The sequence below is a fragment of the Podarcis tiliguerta genome (assembly GCF_965153285.1).
Source record: "Podarcis tiliguerta genome assembly, chromosome: 10".
Classification (NCBI taxonomy): Eukaryota; Metazoa; Chordata; class Lepidosauria; order Squamata; family Lacertidae; genus Podarcis; species Podarcis tiliguerta.
Genome location: NC_139543.1, coordinates 66,147,327 through 66,168,347, shown reverse-complemented (window position 1 = coordinate 66,168,347; position 21,021 = coordinate 66,147,327). Strand labels below are relative to the sequence as shown.

General features: G+C 43.1%; 1 protein-coding gene across 1 annotated transcript in view; it reads right to left on the bottom strand.

Annotated features, from left to right (window-relative positions):
- Positions 1–21,021, bottom strand: part of MKLN1 (muskelin 1) — a 91,074-nt gene that overhangs the window by 65,278 nt on the left and 4,775 nt on the right. The window contains exons 2-5 of the mRNA XM_083402021.1: positions 11,968–12,037; positions 9,252–9,394; positions 6,852–6,940; positions 649–758 (exon numbers count right to left, since the gene is read on the bottom strand). Of these exons, the coding sequence (XP_083258147.1) occupies positions 649–758; positions 6,852–6,940; positions 9,252–9,394; positions 11,968–12,037 (412 nt within the window). The remainder of the gene's footprint in view (positions 1–648; positions 759–6,851; positions 6,941–9,251; positions 9,395–11,967; positions 12,038–21,021) is intronic.

Genomic DNA, 21,021 nt, shown 5'->3' with positions numbered 1-21,021 from the left:
CGAAACTAGAGCAACATAAAACAGGAATCAAGGGTTTCAAACTTATCAAGCAGGCTCTGATTTTATGGGCCAAGGAAAATCTGGGCAAAAAGATACGTCCATCAACTACCTGCAGAAATATTTGAACCTTCCACATACCGAGGCAGAGTCTTGGTGTATCTAACCACTATTGACTACCTTTACCTGACTGCCAAAAGCTTTCTGAGATTGCATGTATAGGCTTTCCCCCTCCCCCCCCCCCCAATATACTAGGTACTCGGGATCTTTTTCAATTGCAGAAAGGTCAAATCAGGACAATAATATCAATATCATTGTCGTTCTTATTAAATAAAATCCTTCTTTTGGAACTGAGGCAAGCTATAAATATGCTGTCACACAAAAGTCAAAGTTCTTCCATTATGAAATGCTCACGCTTCTCGCAAAAAGCGGGATTATTTTTCCAAAGCATTTCACATTCCCCAGATTCACAGAGACAGGGCCAAACCTAAAGCACCACGTCAAACAGCTATGTCTATAGAAATAATGATATTGATGCTGCGAGTGTCATACAATAGTTGACTGCTTGAATTCAAACAGGGTAACTTATCCACCAACCAGAAAATTGAATTTCTTTCTCTCACAAAAACCTCCAGCAGTTCTGCAGCCTACCTTGCTGTACCAATTGAGGCAGGGTTGTACCACATCCGGATCGTCGATGCCGTTAAGTTCAACGTACCAGATGCTAAAATTGAAGCTGGGACCCCACGACAGCAACGGAACTGAGGAATAACGAGAAAGGAGAAAAAGACATTATGTACTGACATGCTGGTTTCTATTGACCACAAGTGGCAGACACTGGCTTGTCTGCCATCATTCCTCCCAGACAATTTAAAAGCATCGCTGGGCCGTTAAAGAAAATAGGGCAATGCAACAGTTGTTAAGCGTGCATAAACAGTAGGAGGACAACATGGACTGTTTTTGTGTAGCCCAGTTCCATCGCATTATCTCACTCGGGGAAGGAGGTACCAGAATCCACAGGACCCTCGAAAATTGAGAGTTACAGTTCAAGTCAAGCAACTGAAGACAAGTGGCCTGCAAGGCAGCTTTGTCCATCTCTCTCACTATTCACCACTTAAATGTGCTTCAAATACAGTGAACTCATTCATAGATTCCCACGGTAAAAACAAGTGCCACTCTACAGGCCCCAGTCACAATGGGTTATATGACCTGTGCATGCAAGCCCAATCCCCTTTTGAAAGGTTTGTGCCCTGTGTGCATACTCCCTACCACGAAGAAGAGAGAAATCCATTGCCCCGTCCTATAGAGCACATCCCACAGTCACTCAGGGCCTCTGAATTCCATCTGTAATCTGCAATTGCCTTCTACATGCTGGGTACTGAAGCCATGTGTGCCAGCTATGATATCTTTAGATTTCCACCCACTTCTGTTTGAGCTCTCTCCCTCTCCCTACCCATTCAATCCTCAAGATCTCTTAGATGCCAGAGCATTACTTGAAAGTTTCCAAAGACAAGCTCAAAACGTCACATCCTCTCACCTGGGAAAACCCTTCACTTTTACTTCCAGGTGTGCAGATTCTGCTTGGGCTAACTGCACACACTGCCCTACACCACACACCCCAGGCTTAAAGCCTAAAGTGCCGAAACTAAGCCTCTGCGTCAAATTAAGCTTTTGAGTACCTGTGGGCAAAGGCCAAAGGCCACCTTCCAGAACATGCAGAATGGTGCATAAACTGTGATCCATAAAGCGCACTTTCAAATTGCAGAAGAAATACAATACAGTGGTACCTCGGGTTACATACGCTTCAGATTACGTGTGCTTCAGGTTACAGACTCCGCTAACCTAGAAATAGTACCTCTGGTTAAGAACTTTGCTTCAAGATGAGAGCAGAAATCGTGCTTCAGCGGCGCGGTGGTAGCAGGAGGCCCCATTAGTTAAAGTGGTGCTTCAGGTTAAGAACAGTTTCAAGTTAAGAATGGATCTCCAGAATGAATTAAGTACTTAACCCAAGGTACCACTGTACTATGAGCTTTAGAAGCAGCCCGTCACCATGTCTCAATCTCACCTACCCTACAGAGATGATGTAAGGTAAAAAGGCCTGAGTTCCTTGGAGGAAATGATTTTTTTTTAAAAAATATCAGATAGATCTTTTGATAGGATCCTCTGAAAAGCCAGCTCTCCAGGAGACCTGTGATTCCTGTCATTAAAATATAGCTGTCTAGAATGTGCAGATGCACAAGCAGTTAAAATACAAACGAAACCCAATGAATGCCATTAGCATTTAGAAGAATACATCATTTAGACACCTGTCCTGGAGGTTCTGCATAAATCTGAAATAATGGAGCTGCAGCATTGTGTGAAAAGTAGCTATGAAGGCGCACAGCCACAGTTTTGTATGGAAGCAATTATATTCCTGACACCAGCCTTTGATCATTTTGAGTAAAGTACTTCGGTGGCACCTAAGGAAAGGGCCACTGACTCAGCTTATCTTGGCCAAGTTCCCAGTTCTGACGACTAGTGGTTCCCAGCTCCAAAAATGGAAGCTTAGAATTAAATTAAGCGGTGCACTTTGAAAAACAAATCTTGCCTATGGATCAGCAATAAGCAAATGCAGTTAAAATGGTCCAGAGTGGTAGCTTTTCATGTTTCATAAAGTTATCAATAAGGTAATAGTGGAGAGCTCGCCCATCACTATGGATTTTCCCTAGTCTAGATTTAGCAGGTGTTCTAGACCGCATTCTTGGTTCTGCAATCTTAAGCGTCTGGTGTTCTGCCTGACAAGCCTGATTGCTTTAAGTGCCGATGCTTCCTTCAGAAAGGATCCTGGCAATAGTAGTTTTTTCCAAGACATCAGCCCTGATAGATCCAATCATAGAGGGATAATTATCAAGGTTCCAGGGTGGAATGAGAGCCCCATCACAGTGTACCTGCCATGAAAAACGCCTGCAATGCACTTCGTGTGTACCCAAAATTGTGTGTACCCCACAATTTCCCTTTCACAGAGATTACAGTAATGCACAAATTGTCCCTCTGCAGTCATATCAGATCCACACAGTGAGAAGCACAATGCAAGCCCAGCAATCCCTCCGACTGAACTAGCAGACCTTAAAAATCAAAAGCAAGCTTTTGAGTTGCACAGAACTCCTCTTCACGCGCTCGCATGAAAAGGGGCTTTTCGCACCAGCTGCTTAAAAGACGTTTGCCCGTGGCAAGTGGCTAACAGAAAGGGCATTTCCTACATCTTAGCATTTTAGACCCAAGAGCCTGGAATGAAAAGAACAGACGGAGCAACTGCTAACGAGCCATGTTCCCAGTACAGCCCACGCACTGCACGTAGACAGCTTACAGGCTGTGCTGTGAATGTCACGGGCTGAGAACACCTTCAGATCCACGGAAAATCAAGTGGGTCTTTTCAAGCTTGGATCATCTCTACCCTGCCATCTTCAATCCACAGCGCCGGAGCACAGAATCATCCATTCCGTCGGTCTGTTAGAACCTCCTTCTCCATAACCAACTCCCCCTTCCTGACCTCTCCCCTCCAGACACTGTATCGCAGTTTCTTTTAACCTAACAGCTGCTCTGCTGGAGCAGACCCAAAGGTCCATCTCACCAGAGTGTTCCAGCGCCACTGTCATCCAGACAGATGCTTCTAAGCTCCAAAGCAGGGCATGAAAGCAGCAATTCTCCCCGTTTGCACCCGGCATCCGGCACGAAAGTGCACAGCCCCTGAACATGGATGCTTCCATCAGCTATCATGGTTAACTGGCAGGCTGGGCTGGGGCTGGTATGGCACAGCACTGCTAGGCTATATTTGTGTCACTAGTGTGTAGGGGAGGCATAGGGGGTGTTAAGGAAGGGGCAGTATCTCTGGTGGGGGACATGGCGTGCTCCTTCTGGGTAGCTCATCCACCATTAGCTGACCCCCCCGCCTGCACTCAACTCTCATCAGTGGCTCCTAGAAATTGTAGGTATGTGACAGCATCCACACCCCGGGGACAGCTTCGCCTGGCCGGCTAAACCAGGTGAGGGTAGCCAGAGGGTCTCAAATCCCTGGTGAATTAGGGAGGCGCCCTGCAAGTCCTGCAGCTAAGTTGGTGTTAAACGTCTTACTCAGCTTTCCTTTGGACCACATCAATGAGGCCAAGACATCGGTCTTGTCATCTGGGTAGCCCAGGACTTCCACACACATTGCCCAGGCCTGCAGCCCATGGAGATCACTTTGGTGCTGCAAAAACACACCTTTGCAGTGTGGACAGCTGCAATTCCTTGGAGGGCTTTAAGCAGAGGCTGGATAGCCATCTGTCATGCATGATCTAGTTGAGATTCCTGCATCGCAGGGAGTTGAACAAGATGGCCCTGGTTCTAGGATTCCACAATTCAGGATTCCAGAATAACGGATGACCAAAGAGAACTCAAAAGAATGATGGCGCCACTCAGAGTGGCCATTTCTTTCCAAAGCTATTTCACTTGTATCTGCCTATTTCACCCAACTGCAACCTGGTGCCCTCCAGTTGTTTTAGATTGTAGCTCCGAGTTGTAGTCCAAAACATCTGGAGGAAGGCTAATATACTCTGTATTACCAAACTCTAGCACTAGAGTGGATTTTTTGACAAGGGGGGTGGGGAGAGTGCAGGAAGGGAGAAAACTATTGTTTCCCATATATGTATCCTCCATGCAAATACTGACATTATTCCACACAATATATTGCTTCCCCTAAATCTATTATTATTAGATAATCTACACAAAACTTCACCATTCAAGCAAGTGTGAATAAGGGGTGAAAGTGGGGAAGGGGGGGGGGAATCAAGATTCTAAAATGAGAAGGAGATCAATGAGCAAAATACCCAAGTAAACAATGAAGTTAAAGCAAAACAAGAGTACGGGCGTAGTTGCTCATCTGTTGCGCAAATTCTTTTAAAGAAGAAACAAACATAATCAGGACATGAGCTCAGATTAGGAAAAAGCTTGCCAGCTTGTAATGTTTTACAGGCAAGGCCACCCAGCGAGCATAAGGCAAAGCAAATGTCCTTTTTTATTATTAAACAGATCTAATTCACTTAATCCAGAGATTGCTGCCCAGCATCCCACAGATTCCAAGACAGATACCCATTTGAAAGAATTGTCCCCACTCACACAGGAGGGCCAAGAATTCACGGTGTTATTCCTGTTCTTATACAAGTCTAGCATCAACTGGCGTTTTGGTCAACCACATTATTTTAGACCAAAATGAAGGCTGCCATAAATTGAGGACAATGTTTGGAAAGTAAAAGTACTTGGTTTAAGTATTTATTTTAAATGGTCTGTATCCAATGCTAGTCAACCTCATAGCAGACCCATTGAAATCAATGGATATGAGTAATTTCAGTTAATTTTAATGGGTCTACTCTGAGCAGAACTCCTTTGGCTACAATCCAATATTTATTCCCTGTTTTTCAACTGCAATTTCCGAAGGGGTTGTTTATATAGCACTTTTTTACTCTAAGTGTTTTATACACTTTACAAAGTTTGAACCGCTTTCCCCAAAGCATTCCAGGCAGAGTTCATGGGGCTGGTTTTAACCCAAAGGCCCAAAACACTTAATACTTGTTAATATTTGAACCCACCTCCTCCCTTTTGGCCCAGGACCATCTCTAAGGAGGCCTAAAAACACACCAAAGCATGACTAGAAAGACACTCTTGGTGGCCACTGCCCACCAAGGTGCTCTCAATAACGCTGACAAAAATTCTATTTATATACTGGCAAGTAGATGCAGGAGTGACAAAAGGAAGTACTGCTTCACATGGCTATCATTTAATACATGGAACTGTGCTGCCACCAAATACGGCCAACAGCCCTTAGCTTAGACTGATCAAGTTAATGAAATATAGGTCTATAAACAGCCATCACCCATGGTGGTTATACAGAATCTTCCAGGTTTGGTGCAGTGACTACCAGAGGGCGAGGACAAACTTCTGATAATAGCTTAATGCCTTGGTTGGGAGCTTCTGAGAGGCATCTGGTTGGCCACTGGAGACAGCAAGGTGCTGGATGAAATAGAACTTTTGTTCTACCAGCATGGCTCTTCTTATGCATCAGAATCTCAAATCCCAGAAATGGCTCTAGTTACTCTAGTTAAGGGTTCACACCAGGGGTCGACAAACTAAGGTCCATGGGCCACAAGCAGCCCTTGGGGGTCATTTAACCGGCCCATGGACCCCCGCCGCCCGCTCAGTCGGCTCCCGTGCGCCACGCTAAACCAGCACAGAACAGAGTGGGGACCGCCTTCCGCAACGCTGGCCATTGCAGGAAGCTCCTGCAGCCAATGAGAAGCTGCGCACACCTCCTCCGTGCCGGAAGAAGCGTCAGAAATAGCATTTGTGAATGCGTGTGCGCACACTCCGGCCTACCGTGGCGTCTGCGGGACCGTGAACCGGCCCACGCCACAAAAATTTTGCTGACCCCTGGTCCACACCCTGCAAATGGAGGAACTATGACTAGTTTACATACCAAGCCCAGCAATAAGAGTCTTCCTCACCACCCTTCATCAATAATTGCCAGCAGGATGCTCTCAGCTAATATGCCACACTAGAGGCAGAGGAATGCACCAAGACACGAGTCCCAAGCCAAAGGTAGGTTTGTAGGCTGAAACAACACACTCTCCAACTGCATTGTAAGGACTTCAAAAAGAAAGACTAGGCCCTGGGAATTTGCTCCTGGCACAAGGTAGACACCACATTTCGCACCAGCGGCAGATTCGTCCAAGACAAAGGGCATTGCAGAAGCCCTTTATAACACCACTGGGTGGGTAACCTGCCTGAACAGAGACCAGCAAACTGGTAGCACGTATACTTGGGGGGGGGGGTGGTATATTTACCTATTTTAATAAATCGACAAGGAAACATCTGCTCATCAATCTTATGCTTCAAGGTGAACGTTTCTTTATTATAGTCATTCTTTAAGCCACTGTGGAGGGAACGACACAAGGTTAATCCATCTTTTTATGGCTAAGTAGGAGATAATTTTCGTTTCGCTTCAATTTGTAAATAGACATGCTGCTACAACATATGCCATCACCACCCTCAGAGAACATTTATAGGGGGGAATAAGGATCAGGAGACCTTATTCCCCAATGCAAGTTTCCCCACTGCTTATTCACTGCAAGTTTTTTTGTTTTTGTTGGGCAGGGACCAACTACACCCATATGAACCTACGCTCTGCAGCGTAGAGAGAGCTTAACAAGGGACAGGGCCCTTCTATAGCAGGTAGGCAGAGCAGAGATTTTAAGTGCTGTGGCGCCTAAAGCCACATTGCACCATTTACTAGTTCAGGTTCAAGAAGTGGCCAAGTTTTACATTCAGGTCAGCAGCCAGACCCCGCCACCTGCTAAGGTCTTGCACAGGAAAGCCAGCCGGCTATCTTTATAAACATGATGGGAACACATAAATTAATGCTTTCTTTCTCACACACCAAAAAACAAAGCAAGCCCATATGGCACAGAAAAGTCTGAGGAGCTCAAGTGAATGTAGATATGTGAAAATGTGATTTATATATACGTCTATATAGAAAATAAATGTTTTTTAACAGGGGAGGATACAAACACTGGTAATTTAATAACAACAACAACAACAACAACAACAATAATAATAATAATTTATTATTTATACCCCGCCCATCTGGCTGGGTTTCCCCAGCCACTCTGGGCGGCTTCCAACAAAACACTAAAATACAATAACCTATTAAACATTAAAGCTTCCCTAAACAGGGCTGCCTTCACATGTCTTCTAAAAGTTTGGTAGTTATTTTTCTCTTTGACATCTGATGGGAGGGCGTTCCACAGGGCAGGTGCCACTACCGAGAAGGCCCTCTACCTGGTTCCCTGTAACTTGGCTTCTCGCAGCAAGGGAACCACCAGAAGGCCCTCGGCGCTGGACCTCAGTGTCCGGGCAGAACGATGGAGGTGGAGACGCTCCTTCAGGTATACTGGAACAAGGCTGTTTAGGTCTTTAAAGGTTAGCACCAACACTATTGCCTGTCACCAGATGTTGCTTTCTCTTTCATGGTGTACAGGATTTGGAACTCTCTCCCCATGGAGACTCGCCTGGCTTCTTCCCTTTTAAGCTCCTGGGCAGGTTATCATTTCCCATCAAGCTTTTGAGGGAGTGCATGGCTTCTTCTCAACTGCTTCTGCTTTTTTCTTTTTAAGCTTACAAGTTTGTTAGCTCTGCTCAGGTGCTGTGCTTTTATGCTAATTTTTTATTATCTCCAAGTCATGTTACGGGGTCAGTGTTTATGGAAAAGCAGAACAGAAATATTCATTTGACGCAAAGCAGAAGAGTAAGCGAGAGCCTGGGACAGAGGGAGTGAGCCAGTGCAAGGAATCAGAGATGAGAAGGAAAGCTTAAATGCAGAATGAGCACAGAAGAGAACCACCTTTCACCTTTTGGAACAGCCAGTCCAGTGGCTGGGGCAACCCAACCAGATGGGTAGGGTATAAATATAAATATTATGAGGCTGCTACTGTTGTGATCTGCCAAGAAGCTTTGCTCGAGGCAACAGATTTGGTCTTGCCAGTGGCTTGCAAAGCAGTGAGCTGTCCAACATTCTGAAATGAGTTAGCTTGCATTTCTGGAATTCAGATGGAAATGGGGATGAACCTGAGGCTGTTCCATGTAAACAAAAAATAATTTGCTTTCGATTCATTGGGGAAAGTGTATAGTTGGCTCACCAAACCAGTGCTGTAAGGTATCTGGAAGCACACAGAGAACAGCCTCACTCCAATAACGTCATTTTTATCACCAATAGTAATGGGGAAGAGGGAGTTAAAGCATAAACCAGGCAGAGGGGAGGGAGTTCCCAGGGGTCCATGAGCTTCATTCAGGTGGTCTATGGATTTGTGGTTGAAGACGGGAGATGGCACATTCGTCAAATTAAATATTCATATTTAATTTTAAGTGTATTTTCATTCTTTTTGTTTCTTGGATTTTACCATATTGCCATCTGAATTCTATGGAATGCAATATGTAATAAAAGCAATTAATGACAATAAAAAAGGCACATAGCTTCTAGGACACGGTGCATTAGAATTGCTACAGAAGGCAGAAAAGTAACTAAGAGGTCTGCCAAAACCCTCACCAATTTTCAAGTGGTCTATAGGGGGAAAGACTGGGAACCGTGCACTAAAGCACATCTCACGGCTGCCTATACTCCGCCTTATCAGTCCTACGATGGAAGACATCAAGCAACTGTCCAAAGCACATTTGAATATCCTTCTTACCTTGATAAGAGATCTGTCATGTTTTCTTCATTCATCCCGCCAAAAACTTTAAACTTCTTTAAATTACAGACATGGGTCTTCTCATATTTTCCAAATGTGATGCTCTGGACTATGGCAGGCCTTTCAAGTTTCAGGATCAGATACTATAGGGGATGAGAAAAGAATGCATATGGGGTTTTGTTCTTGTTTTAAGTGTATCACACTGCAAACAAGGCCTAGAGCTAACTAGAACCTCAAAACAAACCAAGAGAGGATGTAAGCAGAACGCGTTTCGCAGGTGTGGAAATTCTGCTCTGCACTGTTTCTTGCCACACTAATGAAAAGAAACTGGGAGGAAAGTCTTCGACAGCTTCCATGGCAGCAAAGACAGGCTTGTGATGGAGTATGCCCATGGCAAGGAGATGCAGCCCGGACCATCTTGGCTCACTGCTGGGTGTACGTGAATGGCATACAGCAGCCTACCTGGTGACCGCCAGATGTTTTGGACTACCACTGGGGCTGGGGTTGATGAGAGTGGTAGCCCAAAACACAGTGGGAGGGGGCTCCAAGTAGGCAACAACTGTGTTTACACAACTCTAAACTTATTCCACGCATCATGTCTTTAGATATAAATGTTAGTGTTGATGCTTTCACATTTTTTAATTGGGAAATTTCTGCCTGCTCTGGATTGTTATAATAACGCAGTTCTGCATTTCATTTGCAAGACTGGGTTACAACATTTTAAAAAATTGTACATTTTGTAAGCCGCCCTGAAGGTGGTGACTACAAGATAGGCATTTCAAAAAATTAATTATTTTAAAATCCTTGGGTGTTAAATCTACTTGCAACATAAATTATAGTTCTAGCAATGAACAAAAATCATGGTTTGTGGCTTGACCTGAAGTGTGCACTGAGCCACAGTATATAAATATGCTTGTTTGTACATAGCTTAAGTGCATCACTGTGGCCAAGAAAATTGCCTCGAGATTTGCCACTTGCTCTAATAGTCAATACCACTGCAAAGACTACCTCACAACATGAACCAAGATGTATCATGCAAAGATGCCTAATTTACAAAACGCACCGTATTTTTCACTCTATAAGATGCACCAGACCACAAGATGCACCTAGTTTTTGGAGGAGGAAAACAAGAAAAAAAATATTCTGAATCACAGAAGCCAGAACAGCAAGAGGGATCGCTGCGCAGTGAAAGCAGCAATCCCTCTTGCTGTTCTGGCTTCTGTGATAGCTGCACAGCCTGCATTCGCTCCATAAGATGCACACATATTTCCCCTTACTTTTTAGGAGGGAAAAATGAGTCTTATAGAGCAAAAAATATGGTATTTGCTCGCCTTAAAAATTTAGATGGCCAGGTCCCTGTAAGAGGGGAAGTAAGATGTATGTTCCTCATTTGGTCATTCTTTTTGGCAAGATCCAGCCTAATAATTATACACTCAAACATTCAAAAATTAAATTCCACTCATCAATAGATGCCAACCACCACCACCATCCACCAAATTCACTTAAGGCCTCTAGGGCATCATACTAACTCAAGACTACATTATACTCTCAAGACAATGTTAACATATCATTTTTACACTGCTGAATATCACAAAAAGGAATCTCTGCCAAGAAGAACTATTAAAGACCATCTGGTAGACGCATGCAGGAAGAGCAGAACATGACTATTTAGCTGGTTATTTTTAGCTGAAATACTAGCTTAGGAAAACCTACGTTCAGAAATGTTGGCTTTTTTTTTTTCAAAATTAATGCTAAAAATAAACAAGCTAGAATTTTGCCAGTAGCTTAGGTGCCATGGACATTAAAACCAGTGCTTCTTTGGGGACTGGATGAGTTATTTGCAAGTGGCAAAGGGAGTGGGGGTTGAGGTGAATCCAGATTCATTTTATTCCCAATTATATTAATGTTGGCTTGAGCTATTTCCTCCGCCGTGGTGCCCTTATCCCAGCACCATGACTTCCTATACTCCACAGGAAAAGCTAATCAAGTAGTAATTGGAAGACAGGCTACTGTAAATGTCTCCGGTACTTGCCTAACAAAGGTAGGTTATGCTGGCACTTACAGAGGTGTTTTACCTGTTCAGTATGTCTTAGTCATAATTAGGAGAGGCCCTTTTGCAGCAGGCCTGGGTTACCTCTCCAGAAATAGTGCCCCCTTCCCAACAGGATCAATCAGACCTTGCCAATCTTTCTACACACCCATGTCCAAGCAATTGCAACAAAACATGAAGAGGAGAAAGTACATCAAGATAGAGATGTCTATTTTCGTTGACACTGTGGAGGGAGGCAAAGCACCCAGAATTTCCCAATGCAGTCTCATTCCTAGAATAGACCCTCGTTCCAGTGTATTGATACTTATTGCAAATGTAAATAAACATGCACACACACTGAAAAGCTGGCTATTTCCAGTAGTATTATGGAGAGCTATTGTACTGGTCCTGCTTCTCCAAGGGATGCCTCAGCCTGCTGGTTCTTCCTGTTCTACTCCAGGGTCTCAGAGCAGAGCACCAAGACTTCATCGTAAGAACACAGAACCAAGGAGACACCATTTGGAATTTAAATGCAAACACCAGCTTAACCCGGCCCTCTGAAAAACTAACCCAGAAAGAATGGTCTTGCAACAATGGCACCATTTATTCTGATAAATAATAGAAGTATTGGTGGTGGTGGTGGTAACTGAAGGGTTTGAGATACTGAGGGAAAATTCAAACACTTACCTGGGGAGGGTAGTTGCTTTCAGAAGACCACCGCGAAGACTGATCATTGGGCTTGTCTACTAAAATATTCCTAAAAACACATACACAAAGAGAGGTTCAAAGCACTTGTATGTTACGCACTTAATACCCTGTACTAGAGGTCAATGCAACTCCTTCCTTAAACCCAATCTGAATAAGAACTACTTCACAACCCAATGCAGTTTTTTTCCTTACCCACATACACAAGGGCAGTCTGAAGACACACTATCCTCCCTGAGGCTACAGTAGGCAGCCAAGACAGGTGGAATGTTTCATCTGGAAGATTCAACCTTGGTCATTTCCCCCACTAAAGACCATGGAACATAGGAAGCTCCTGATTCAGAGTCAGGTCACAGGGTGGGAACAGCTCTCCAAGGCTCCACACAGAGGACATTCCCAACCTACCAGGAGATCCTAGGGACCTTCTTCATGGAAAGCAAATGATCTACTACTGAGCTATTTCCTTTCCCTGGATGGGCTCTTTGAGGTGTGTCCATGCAAGACGGTCACTGTTCACCCTTAAACTTGTAAATAAAAAATACCAGAGCAATTAAACTTTACTAAAGCCTCTTTGAGAACCTAAACACTCTTCTCACGCAAGCAACCAGATGAGAACTTGTTTATACCTACAGGTCTTGAAGTACCTCAAACCTAGGTTTCAAACTTCCAACAGCCCTTCTCCCCAGCTGTCAAGTTTTTGTACGGCTGAAATACACACAGAACAAAAGCAACGAAGAGTTCTGTGGCACCTTAAAGACGAACAAATGTATTTATTACAGCATTAGCTTTCATGGACCACATCATAATAAATAGATACATTGGTCTTTAAGGTGTCACAGCACTCTTTCTGGGGTTTGCTGTAACAGACTAATAAAGCAAATGCTCTAGAAAGTTTAACACAGAGAACAAAATGTCAGCCAAGGTATCATCTGTATTTAATACCCCTCCATCTCAGAAAACTCTGCATGTCTTAAATAACATTTGGCAACCACAGAAGGGGGGGGGGGAGAGAGACCCAAGATACATAGATGTACTTGCTCTGTTCCATAGCCAAACCTGCTAAGCTAGGGACTTGTCTTTTATTTCACGGAACTGAGCAAACTGTATTGCAGTTGAACATGTTAAATACACATGATAATAGATGCATTCTCTGTTAGAGGCCACCAAACCACTCTCAACGTTTAAATCCTATTTCGATGGTGCTTCTTATAATCTCAAAGAGCTACCTAAAACTGCCCAAGCTTTGAGACAGAATCAAATAAGTGTTGCGCTTCTAGCAAGCTAGGAAAATGATTTGCAGAGCTTTGCAATCCTGCCCTGAAGAGGCATGTTTCCATATTCCTTTGGCTCTACTTATTGCCAAGTAGCAGTCTGCATCATCATAAACATCTAGCAAAGCTAAAGTCACAGAGAGCTTTAAGTCAATAGGTCAAATTGTTTCATGATGGACTGGCCACGACAATTTTGCTCTTATGGTGAACCTAACCATAGATATAAACACACATCTCAGGGATTATTTTCAAAGAAGCACAAACAACATTAAAAATACGCAACTAAGGTTAGCATTCTGGTTTGTTGGTTTGTTTTTAATGTCAATCAATATAGAATTGAGTTAAGAAGAAGAAACATTTCAAAGAAAGCACAGCTGCTTTGGAGATTGCATGTATGCGTTACACGCATCCTCTACGCACTTTCTTCCTGCCACCTAACATTTATATAAGTAGGACTAGAAACATAAACGTTTTGAACTACCAGGGACCTCTTTCAAACTGGTGAAAGGGTTTTTTTTTAATGCAGGGATGGGGAAGCTCAGGCCCTGTGGGCCTCTCTGTCCTAGGACGTGGGAGAGCACAGTGGGTAGACCCTAAAATTCTTAATCTCAGGGTTGTGGGTTCGAGCCTCAAGCTTGGCAAAAGATTCTATGTTGCAGGGAGGTGGACTAGATCAGTGTTTCCCAACCTTGGGCCTCCAGCTGTTTTCAAACTACAATTCCCATCATCCCTGACCACTGGTCTTGCTAGCTGAGGATTATGGGAGTTGTAGTCCAAAAACAGCTAGAGGCCCAAGGTTGGGAAATGCTGGACTAGATGACCCTCGTGGTCTCTTCCATCTCTACAATTATTAACTGAACCTTAGAATCCTCCAAGCCATACACTCTCCCCAGGACACACCCCTTCTTGGCCTTCTGTGCACTCTTCAATAAAGCTTATTGCTTGCTCAGATGGGGGACCGAGTAGGGGGTACAAAGGTGTGTAGAAACTGTCCTACTGTACAAAGTTAAAGTTCACATTTATTTGTTTGTTTTCTGACTGCTTTGGTCCTACCAACCACTGACACACAGCCCCCGAAAGAGAATGTGGACCTTAGGCTGAAAGATGTTCCCCCATGGATTAATGCAAGCTCGCAGCCAACTAAGCACTACAGCCCAAGATACTGCTAAGAACCAGCAATAGAAACAAAGTCTGACCAGTTCTGGGTACCTGACAATCTATGACACCAGTTACCAAGGTTCTGGAGTCTGCACAACTGACTGTGTAGCAAGCCTTGGGAAACCCAAGCTGACATCCCTGCTCAGCTGTGAAGTTCACTGAGTAGTGTTTGGGCAAACAGTATTATCCCAATCTAACGAATATGCCAGCTTGAACACCTTGGAGGTAAACAGCATTCAAGATTCACCAGCATTTTGCACCTGGTTATCAGCCACTTGCAACCAAGTGAAGATACCTGGCTTCCAGGATGGCACCTGACCTCTCCAGCATCTAGAGGTGTATGCCTGAGGATCCTTGGATCTTGACAGTTTTCTTACACTAGCAACACATCCTGCAGAATTCTATCCGGTATATTTTATCTGCACAATCGGAATGAGTTTCAGGATCTAAAAAGTCGTATTAAAAACACAACCTTTGAGCCACCTGGCCCAAAAATGGCAACCAGGCATTCCGTTTTAATAATAATATTTTTTTATTTATACCCCGCCCTCCCCAGCCAAGGCCGGGCTCAGGGCGGCTTACAAGCAATAATAAAAACAAGTTGAATGATTACAACTTAAAAACAAAATTAAAATACAACATTAAAAATATAGTTTTGATGACTATAACCCTGGTTATGGAACCATTTGGCGCCTAGCTTGTATACCTGAGTTTCTAACACTGGAGGTAAAGTACTTTGCGTAATAAGCACAAAGAGCCGCAAGTCCACCTACGAGGAAGTATAGCCTGTGCTTGTATGCTGTGCAATGCTAGATGTACATTGCTCAGACCAACCACTGCTATAAAGGGGTAGAAGAGGGAGAAGAACCTGGCCAAGCAGACGCAGAAGCATGAAGACGCCGCGTCCAAGAAAACCACACACAAATGTATAATTATTTTAACACAGATTGCTACCCACCCTAGGCCTTCAGATACTGGGGCAGAGTACCATCAGCCAACCAAGATTAGCAGACAGCATTGTGCAAGTATTCTATAAACGGAGACTAAGCAACTGGAGCGGGTGAAGCTTGTCTTGTTTGCAGCAAGGTCTTTTGAGCTCTCGTCCAGGTCTTGCCTCAACCTAAGAAGGCAAGGTTTCCAGGAAGATCCATGCCCAATAAAAGCATCTCTCGCAGATAATTGTTTAGGCCTGGCATTTGCATCCGCAGCAGAGCTCTAAATTAGCACAACACAGAGATCATCTTATTTTTAAAAAGCCAAACAATGTTCAATTGGCTCTTAAGCCTTCTTATGCAGTACTTTCGTGATGCTCAAATCACTGCTATTTGTTTTATGGGGCATTTTATAGTCTGCCTTAATTCTGGTATCCGCATGGGAGCCAGAGACTTCAAATTGCTAAAATATCAGCGTGCACCCTTCTGGGTAGTAATGTATCTCCTTCAAAAAGATCCACACACCCTTCAGTCATTTTCAAAAAAAAATCCCGCACTCTTCATTGTAAGAATGCTTTTTAGTACATAAAGTTATGTTTTTGGGGTCTTAGTGAGTTTTATCTGTATGCAATGAAGATGGCCATAGCAGAAGCAGCATATAAAAGAGATTCTCAAACTGTGGTCCAAAAAATTGCGTGGTAAGCTGAAAGGCTGTGGCTCAGTAGTTCATATCTCTACTTGGCCCTGAACCTGATTTGGTTTTCCTGAATGCAGGCCAAGGTCATCAACATGACGTCCATGAAGGCCTCAAATGGTGACCATAGGCTGGAGGTGCCCCAGACCAAGCACTCATTTTTAAAAAAGAAAAGTCTGCAGCCCTCCCAGGAAGAATATTCAAATTCTCTCTCAACCGTAAAGACCACAGGGTGGCCCTGGCAAGTTACATAGCTCCCAGTCTAATGTACCTGGAGGGCTTTATCATGGATAAAATAGAATTCTTATTAAAAGAAATGAAAAACATGAGATGATCCAGGAACAACTGCAACTCCCAGCGCCAAGCAGAGAGCTGTCAATGTGCTCATTTTTAATACTGGGGGAGGGATCAGTGAGGCCCCTAAATTGTTAGAAAATAAGCTTTTCACCATTTATTCTGAAGGCACAGCTGAAGAAAACAGCATCGTTGCAATTTTCTTACTTTTCAAACACACTGGCATGTTTGCAAAGGAGACAAGAAATGGAATTGACTAAAGAAGCACTCAAGTAACAAATCTTGTCCTTTGAAAATCTTGAATGGTGTTCTCAGACATAATTGATTAGAATCATTAAGTCATTAAAATCTTCCATACATAACAAGGACCGAAAAAATAAATCGTCCTCATTTACATGGTGACACCAACAGCTGTATGTTAGGAAGCCTACAATTTTCAAGAAAACTTTTTTCTCCCTCAGCTCCTATATGCTTATTTTAATTTTGTACATTTATTATATATGCCAATGACACAGCACTTCAGTTATTAGTAATAAATAATGGCACCTGGATTACTTTCAGTTACAAGAAAAAGAAAAGGGGTGGGTTTTTTGGAGCATGGCTGAAAACAGCAATCAAAGTCAACACTTCAACTCAGGTAAGGCCAGGTTTGCAATTGGTATTTCCCTGTCTCATAGCTCCTGGCACAGAGTCATCATCTCAAGTTCTAGCAAAAGCAACACAGCCTTACTGCCAGACACTCGGTGACATTTTGAGAGATCAACTAGCAGCTGCTGTATTCTTGCTGTGATATTATGCAATATCTACTTTCTGTGGGCTCTGGTCTTAGGCCAACCTTGCTAGAATACCCTACAGCACTGGACTTCAACTGGCAGATCAGGAATCACTAGCAGGCTACAATCTAACCCAAGATGGGTCACAACACCACCACTACCACCATATAAATATACGGGCAAAAATTGAGTAATGGGTTCTCAAACGCTGGTATGGATTGGAGTTAAGTCCCAGGTCCAAAAAGGTAGGAAACCATTTGCTTAGGTGCACAGAGCAAAAATGTGGTCCAAAACCAAAAAGCAAGATGCACTTATAACAAGGAGGAAAATGCACCCTTTCATCGCTTTATCTAATTCTCTAGTCTAACATAAGTAACTTAAAATTATTACGTATGAACTGACAGAAGCAAAACTTTTTCCAGAAGACAGTCTCAGCTGCGCAAACCTACACAGATCAGCTAAGGGGCAACAGCCGTAGCCAGTCCCACACAATTTTTTTCTCTTTTTTAAGGGCATCAAGGCAGGTTTTGCTGTGTGCTGTTTTATGGATTCTTCTGCTGTCTTTGTACAAGTAGTAAAATGAAAAATACCCTGCAAAAAAAAGGGAAGAGCTCACGAAATGTATTGATGCTCTCTTTCACATTACATTTCTGCAGGTTTTGTTAATTCCCCCTTGGTCCAGTCCCTGGTCCCCTCCCCCCAATTCCTTCTACCTTTTATTGGCAACATACAGTATTTACAAAGATTACAGTGACTTGCCCAAAGTTCTCTCTCAGCCTAACCTACCTCAACCTTGCATCATTTTTGCAAGGATAAATATACTACCCTGTGTCCCATTTAGAAAAGCGGGGAATGTGCTAGCTAAACAAATAGACAATTTCTGAGCTTCCATGGCACTGAGCGAGATATTGTCATGGGCAAAACCAAATATTTATCTCATTTTAGTGCTTATTTGTTTCTCCATGCCAAATGTGTGGGGGTAAATGACAAGAAATTACAGGGTGGTAAATTGCAGGTAGAAGTATTCAGTGAACCAGCCCCCAAATGACAGCCTTCAGAAACCTGTCCACAGATTTAAAAGGACAACACAAGACTTGATAATGTCAAGTTTTGCAGTTTCTGATTACACTGCTGAAAAACACAAGATGGAAAAAGTAAAACAAAGCAAATATACATCTGAAACAAAGCACCTCTGTGATTCAGCTTGCCAAGAAACAGCAGTTGTTCCTCCACTAGCATTTTGATAGTTCTTACTGAAATATTCCCACCTCTGGTGTTTCAAGTCTGGAAAATTCTGAACTGGAAAATTTTCTGGGAAATTATCCTATACAAATTAGCATAATTCGCTTTGTAAAATTCTCATGCCCTAGAGAGTGGTCTAATTTAGCATGTTTATTTTACTTGTAAATGGTAAACAAAGCTAAAAACCTTTGGACCTGACAAGCTTATGCAACGTAACATTTATTTGCGACTGGAATCCATTCTTTGTTATCAATGCACTCATGAAACTTAACATCTTCTGCAGAAAAATTAAGCAATGGAAAAATATTCCACTCCACACCACTGAAACAAACTAAATGTTCTTTGGCTGCCAAACCCATCTATAATGCCCAGTACTCCAACTCCATTACCATGGAATTTAGCACTAAGGTACAACTAGGACTGACACCATGCAAGATGTTCCCAATGCTCAAAGGAGATGGTAGTGCTTAACACCTTCCCAGGTCTCCTTGAAATTGGGATATTTGAAGTAGAAACTAAGAATTGCTAAAAATTAAACATTGTTTTCATTCTAGATTCCATTTTCAAGGCAGAAATTTTATCAGTGTGTTTTGCAACATTCCTTCTCTTCCAATAAAAAGAGTGCAGAGATCAAGCTGGTATTTGTACTCAAAACCTACCATATTTTTCGCTCTCTAAGACGCACCAGACCACAAGACGCACCTAGTTTTTGGAGGAGGAAAACAAGAAAAAAAAATATTCTGAATCTCAGAAGCCAGAACAGCAAGAGGGATCACTGCGCAGTGAAAGCAGCAATCCCTCTTGCTTTTCTGGCTTCTGTGATAGCTGCAGAGCCTGCATTCGCTCCATAAGATGCACACACATTTCGCCTTACTTTTTAGGAGGGAAAAAGGGAGTCTTATAGAGCAAAAAATACGGTACTTCCGGAATATCTGTACCAAATTCTATTCTATTCTCTCACCATTTGTTGTCTTAACAAAAAATAAGGAGAGGATGCTAAACAAGCCCAACTAAAAATCTCACTTTGCTCAGCCAATGAGTGCTGACAACGCCATATTTGAATCTGGTCCCTCGGTGTTATGGGGGCAGAATATGGCTCATGTGAGAACTGCAAAAGACTAAATGTGGACCACGGCAGTCACCCGTACTAGCAGGTTTAGCTTTTACATGGCTCTCAGTACAGAAGCAATTCCCTTTGAGATAACCAATACAATCTGTACAAACTGTACCTCAACATATTATTAGGAAGCCTCCACAGCGTCACCAAACCCAAACACAGTGGTGCAAGGCCACAAAGATAACGTAGATGCAGTTTCTGCAAAATTTCCCAACAAAACGCGTCCCTGGGGAACTGCATTAACTCTGTGTGACCTTCAAGCACCGGGAGAGTTAAATGACATCTCTGAACCACACCATCTCCTGTTCCTACACGTCCATTTCAAAATTCTGCCTCCCCCTCGTACTGTTAGCACTTTGCATTTGCCATTTGAGAGCTAATATTTTTCTGCAGCCTAAGCAACAAGACACCTTGTTTTTACTTGCATTGTTTGTGTTTGAGTTGCGTCCCAAACCACCACTCTCAAAGGGAGATCATTACTGCACTCCAGTGGGTATCTCATTGCCTACTCCATGCAACTGGGCATTTGTCAATAACCTTCCAGAAACTTGAACGACACAGCTGATAAAAGATTGATGGTGAAAAGGACTGAGGCTCAGTAACTGTACAATGACATTAAATAGGACGGCAGTTTCTTTTTTTTAAAGAGCAAGGCCTGAAAAGCAAGTGCTAAATGCACGGTCATGCAACATGAGTCTGGATAGAAAAAGAGAGTGGCCACAATCAGGCACAAGCCAAGATATGAATAAAAGTTCTGACTATGCACTCAGTGCCACCACTCCTCCCTTCATGCAAGTGAGCAAAACAAATAGGAATAGCTTCCCAGTTCAAGGCATCTTTTGTCTAAGACAAAATCCCATACACATGGAGTCCAGAGTTCACTTACAACAGTAAACATCGAGTAAGAAAACACTTGCAGCACACAGGCATGCAAGTCCAAGTTCACTTCAGAGTCCAAAAGTGAAAGGTGAACTAATGTCACAGGAATCTAGTTCTGCATTCTCTCGCTCATGCGCAAAGCCTCATGCAGAGCTGAGTGGTAAAAAGGACACAATCATCACTCTTCCCCAAGCACCGAAGTATGTCTACAAATATTAAAGAGAGAATCAAGCTCTAATTAATGTTAAAAGCCCCCTTTTTCACCACCTGCTTTGGTTGAACAACTTTAAGAGAGACAATGAGAGTAGATGCTAAGACCCTTATGTTGTAATGTAAACTAATCATGCACAAGCTGCAGCAGTCATGCAAAGGCTACATGCACAAGTCAAAGTACTAGATAACTTTGTTCCCCATTTACCCAGAGCCTCAGCGTCAGAGACATCCATTCTGGTCCTCTTCTGAAAACCAGTACCTTTTCGCACAGCTATCTTACAGATTTCATTTCAGTTGGGGACAGACTCTAAGGGGTTATACATATGTTATATCTATAGTTCTTCCCTTAGCATTCCATTCACCAACCCATTTGCTTTAAGCAGTGGCCCAGGATGGAAAGATTCGCAGTCCTTTATTTTTTCACGGAAACCTTTCCATTTCATAAGTTCACTAAAAATGATGA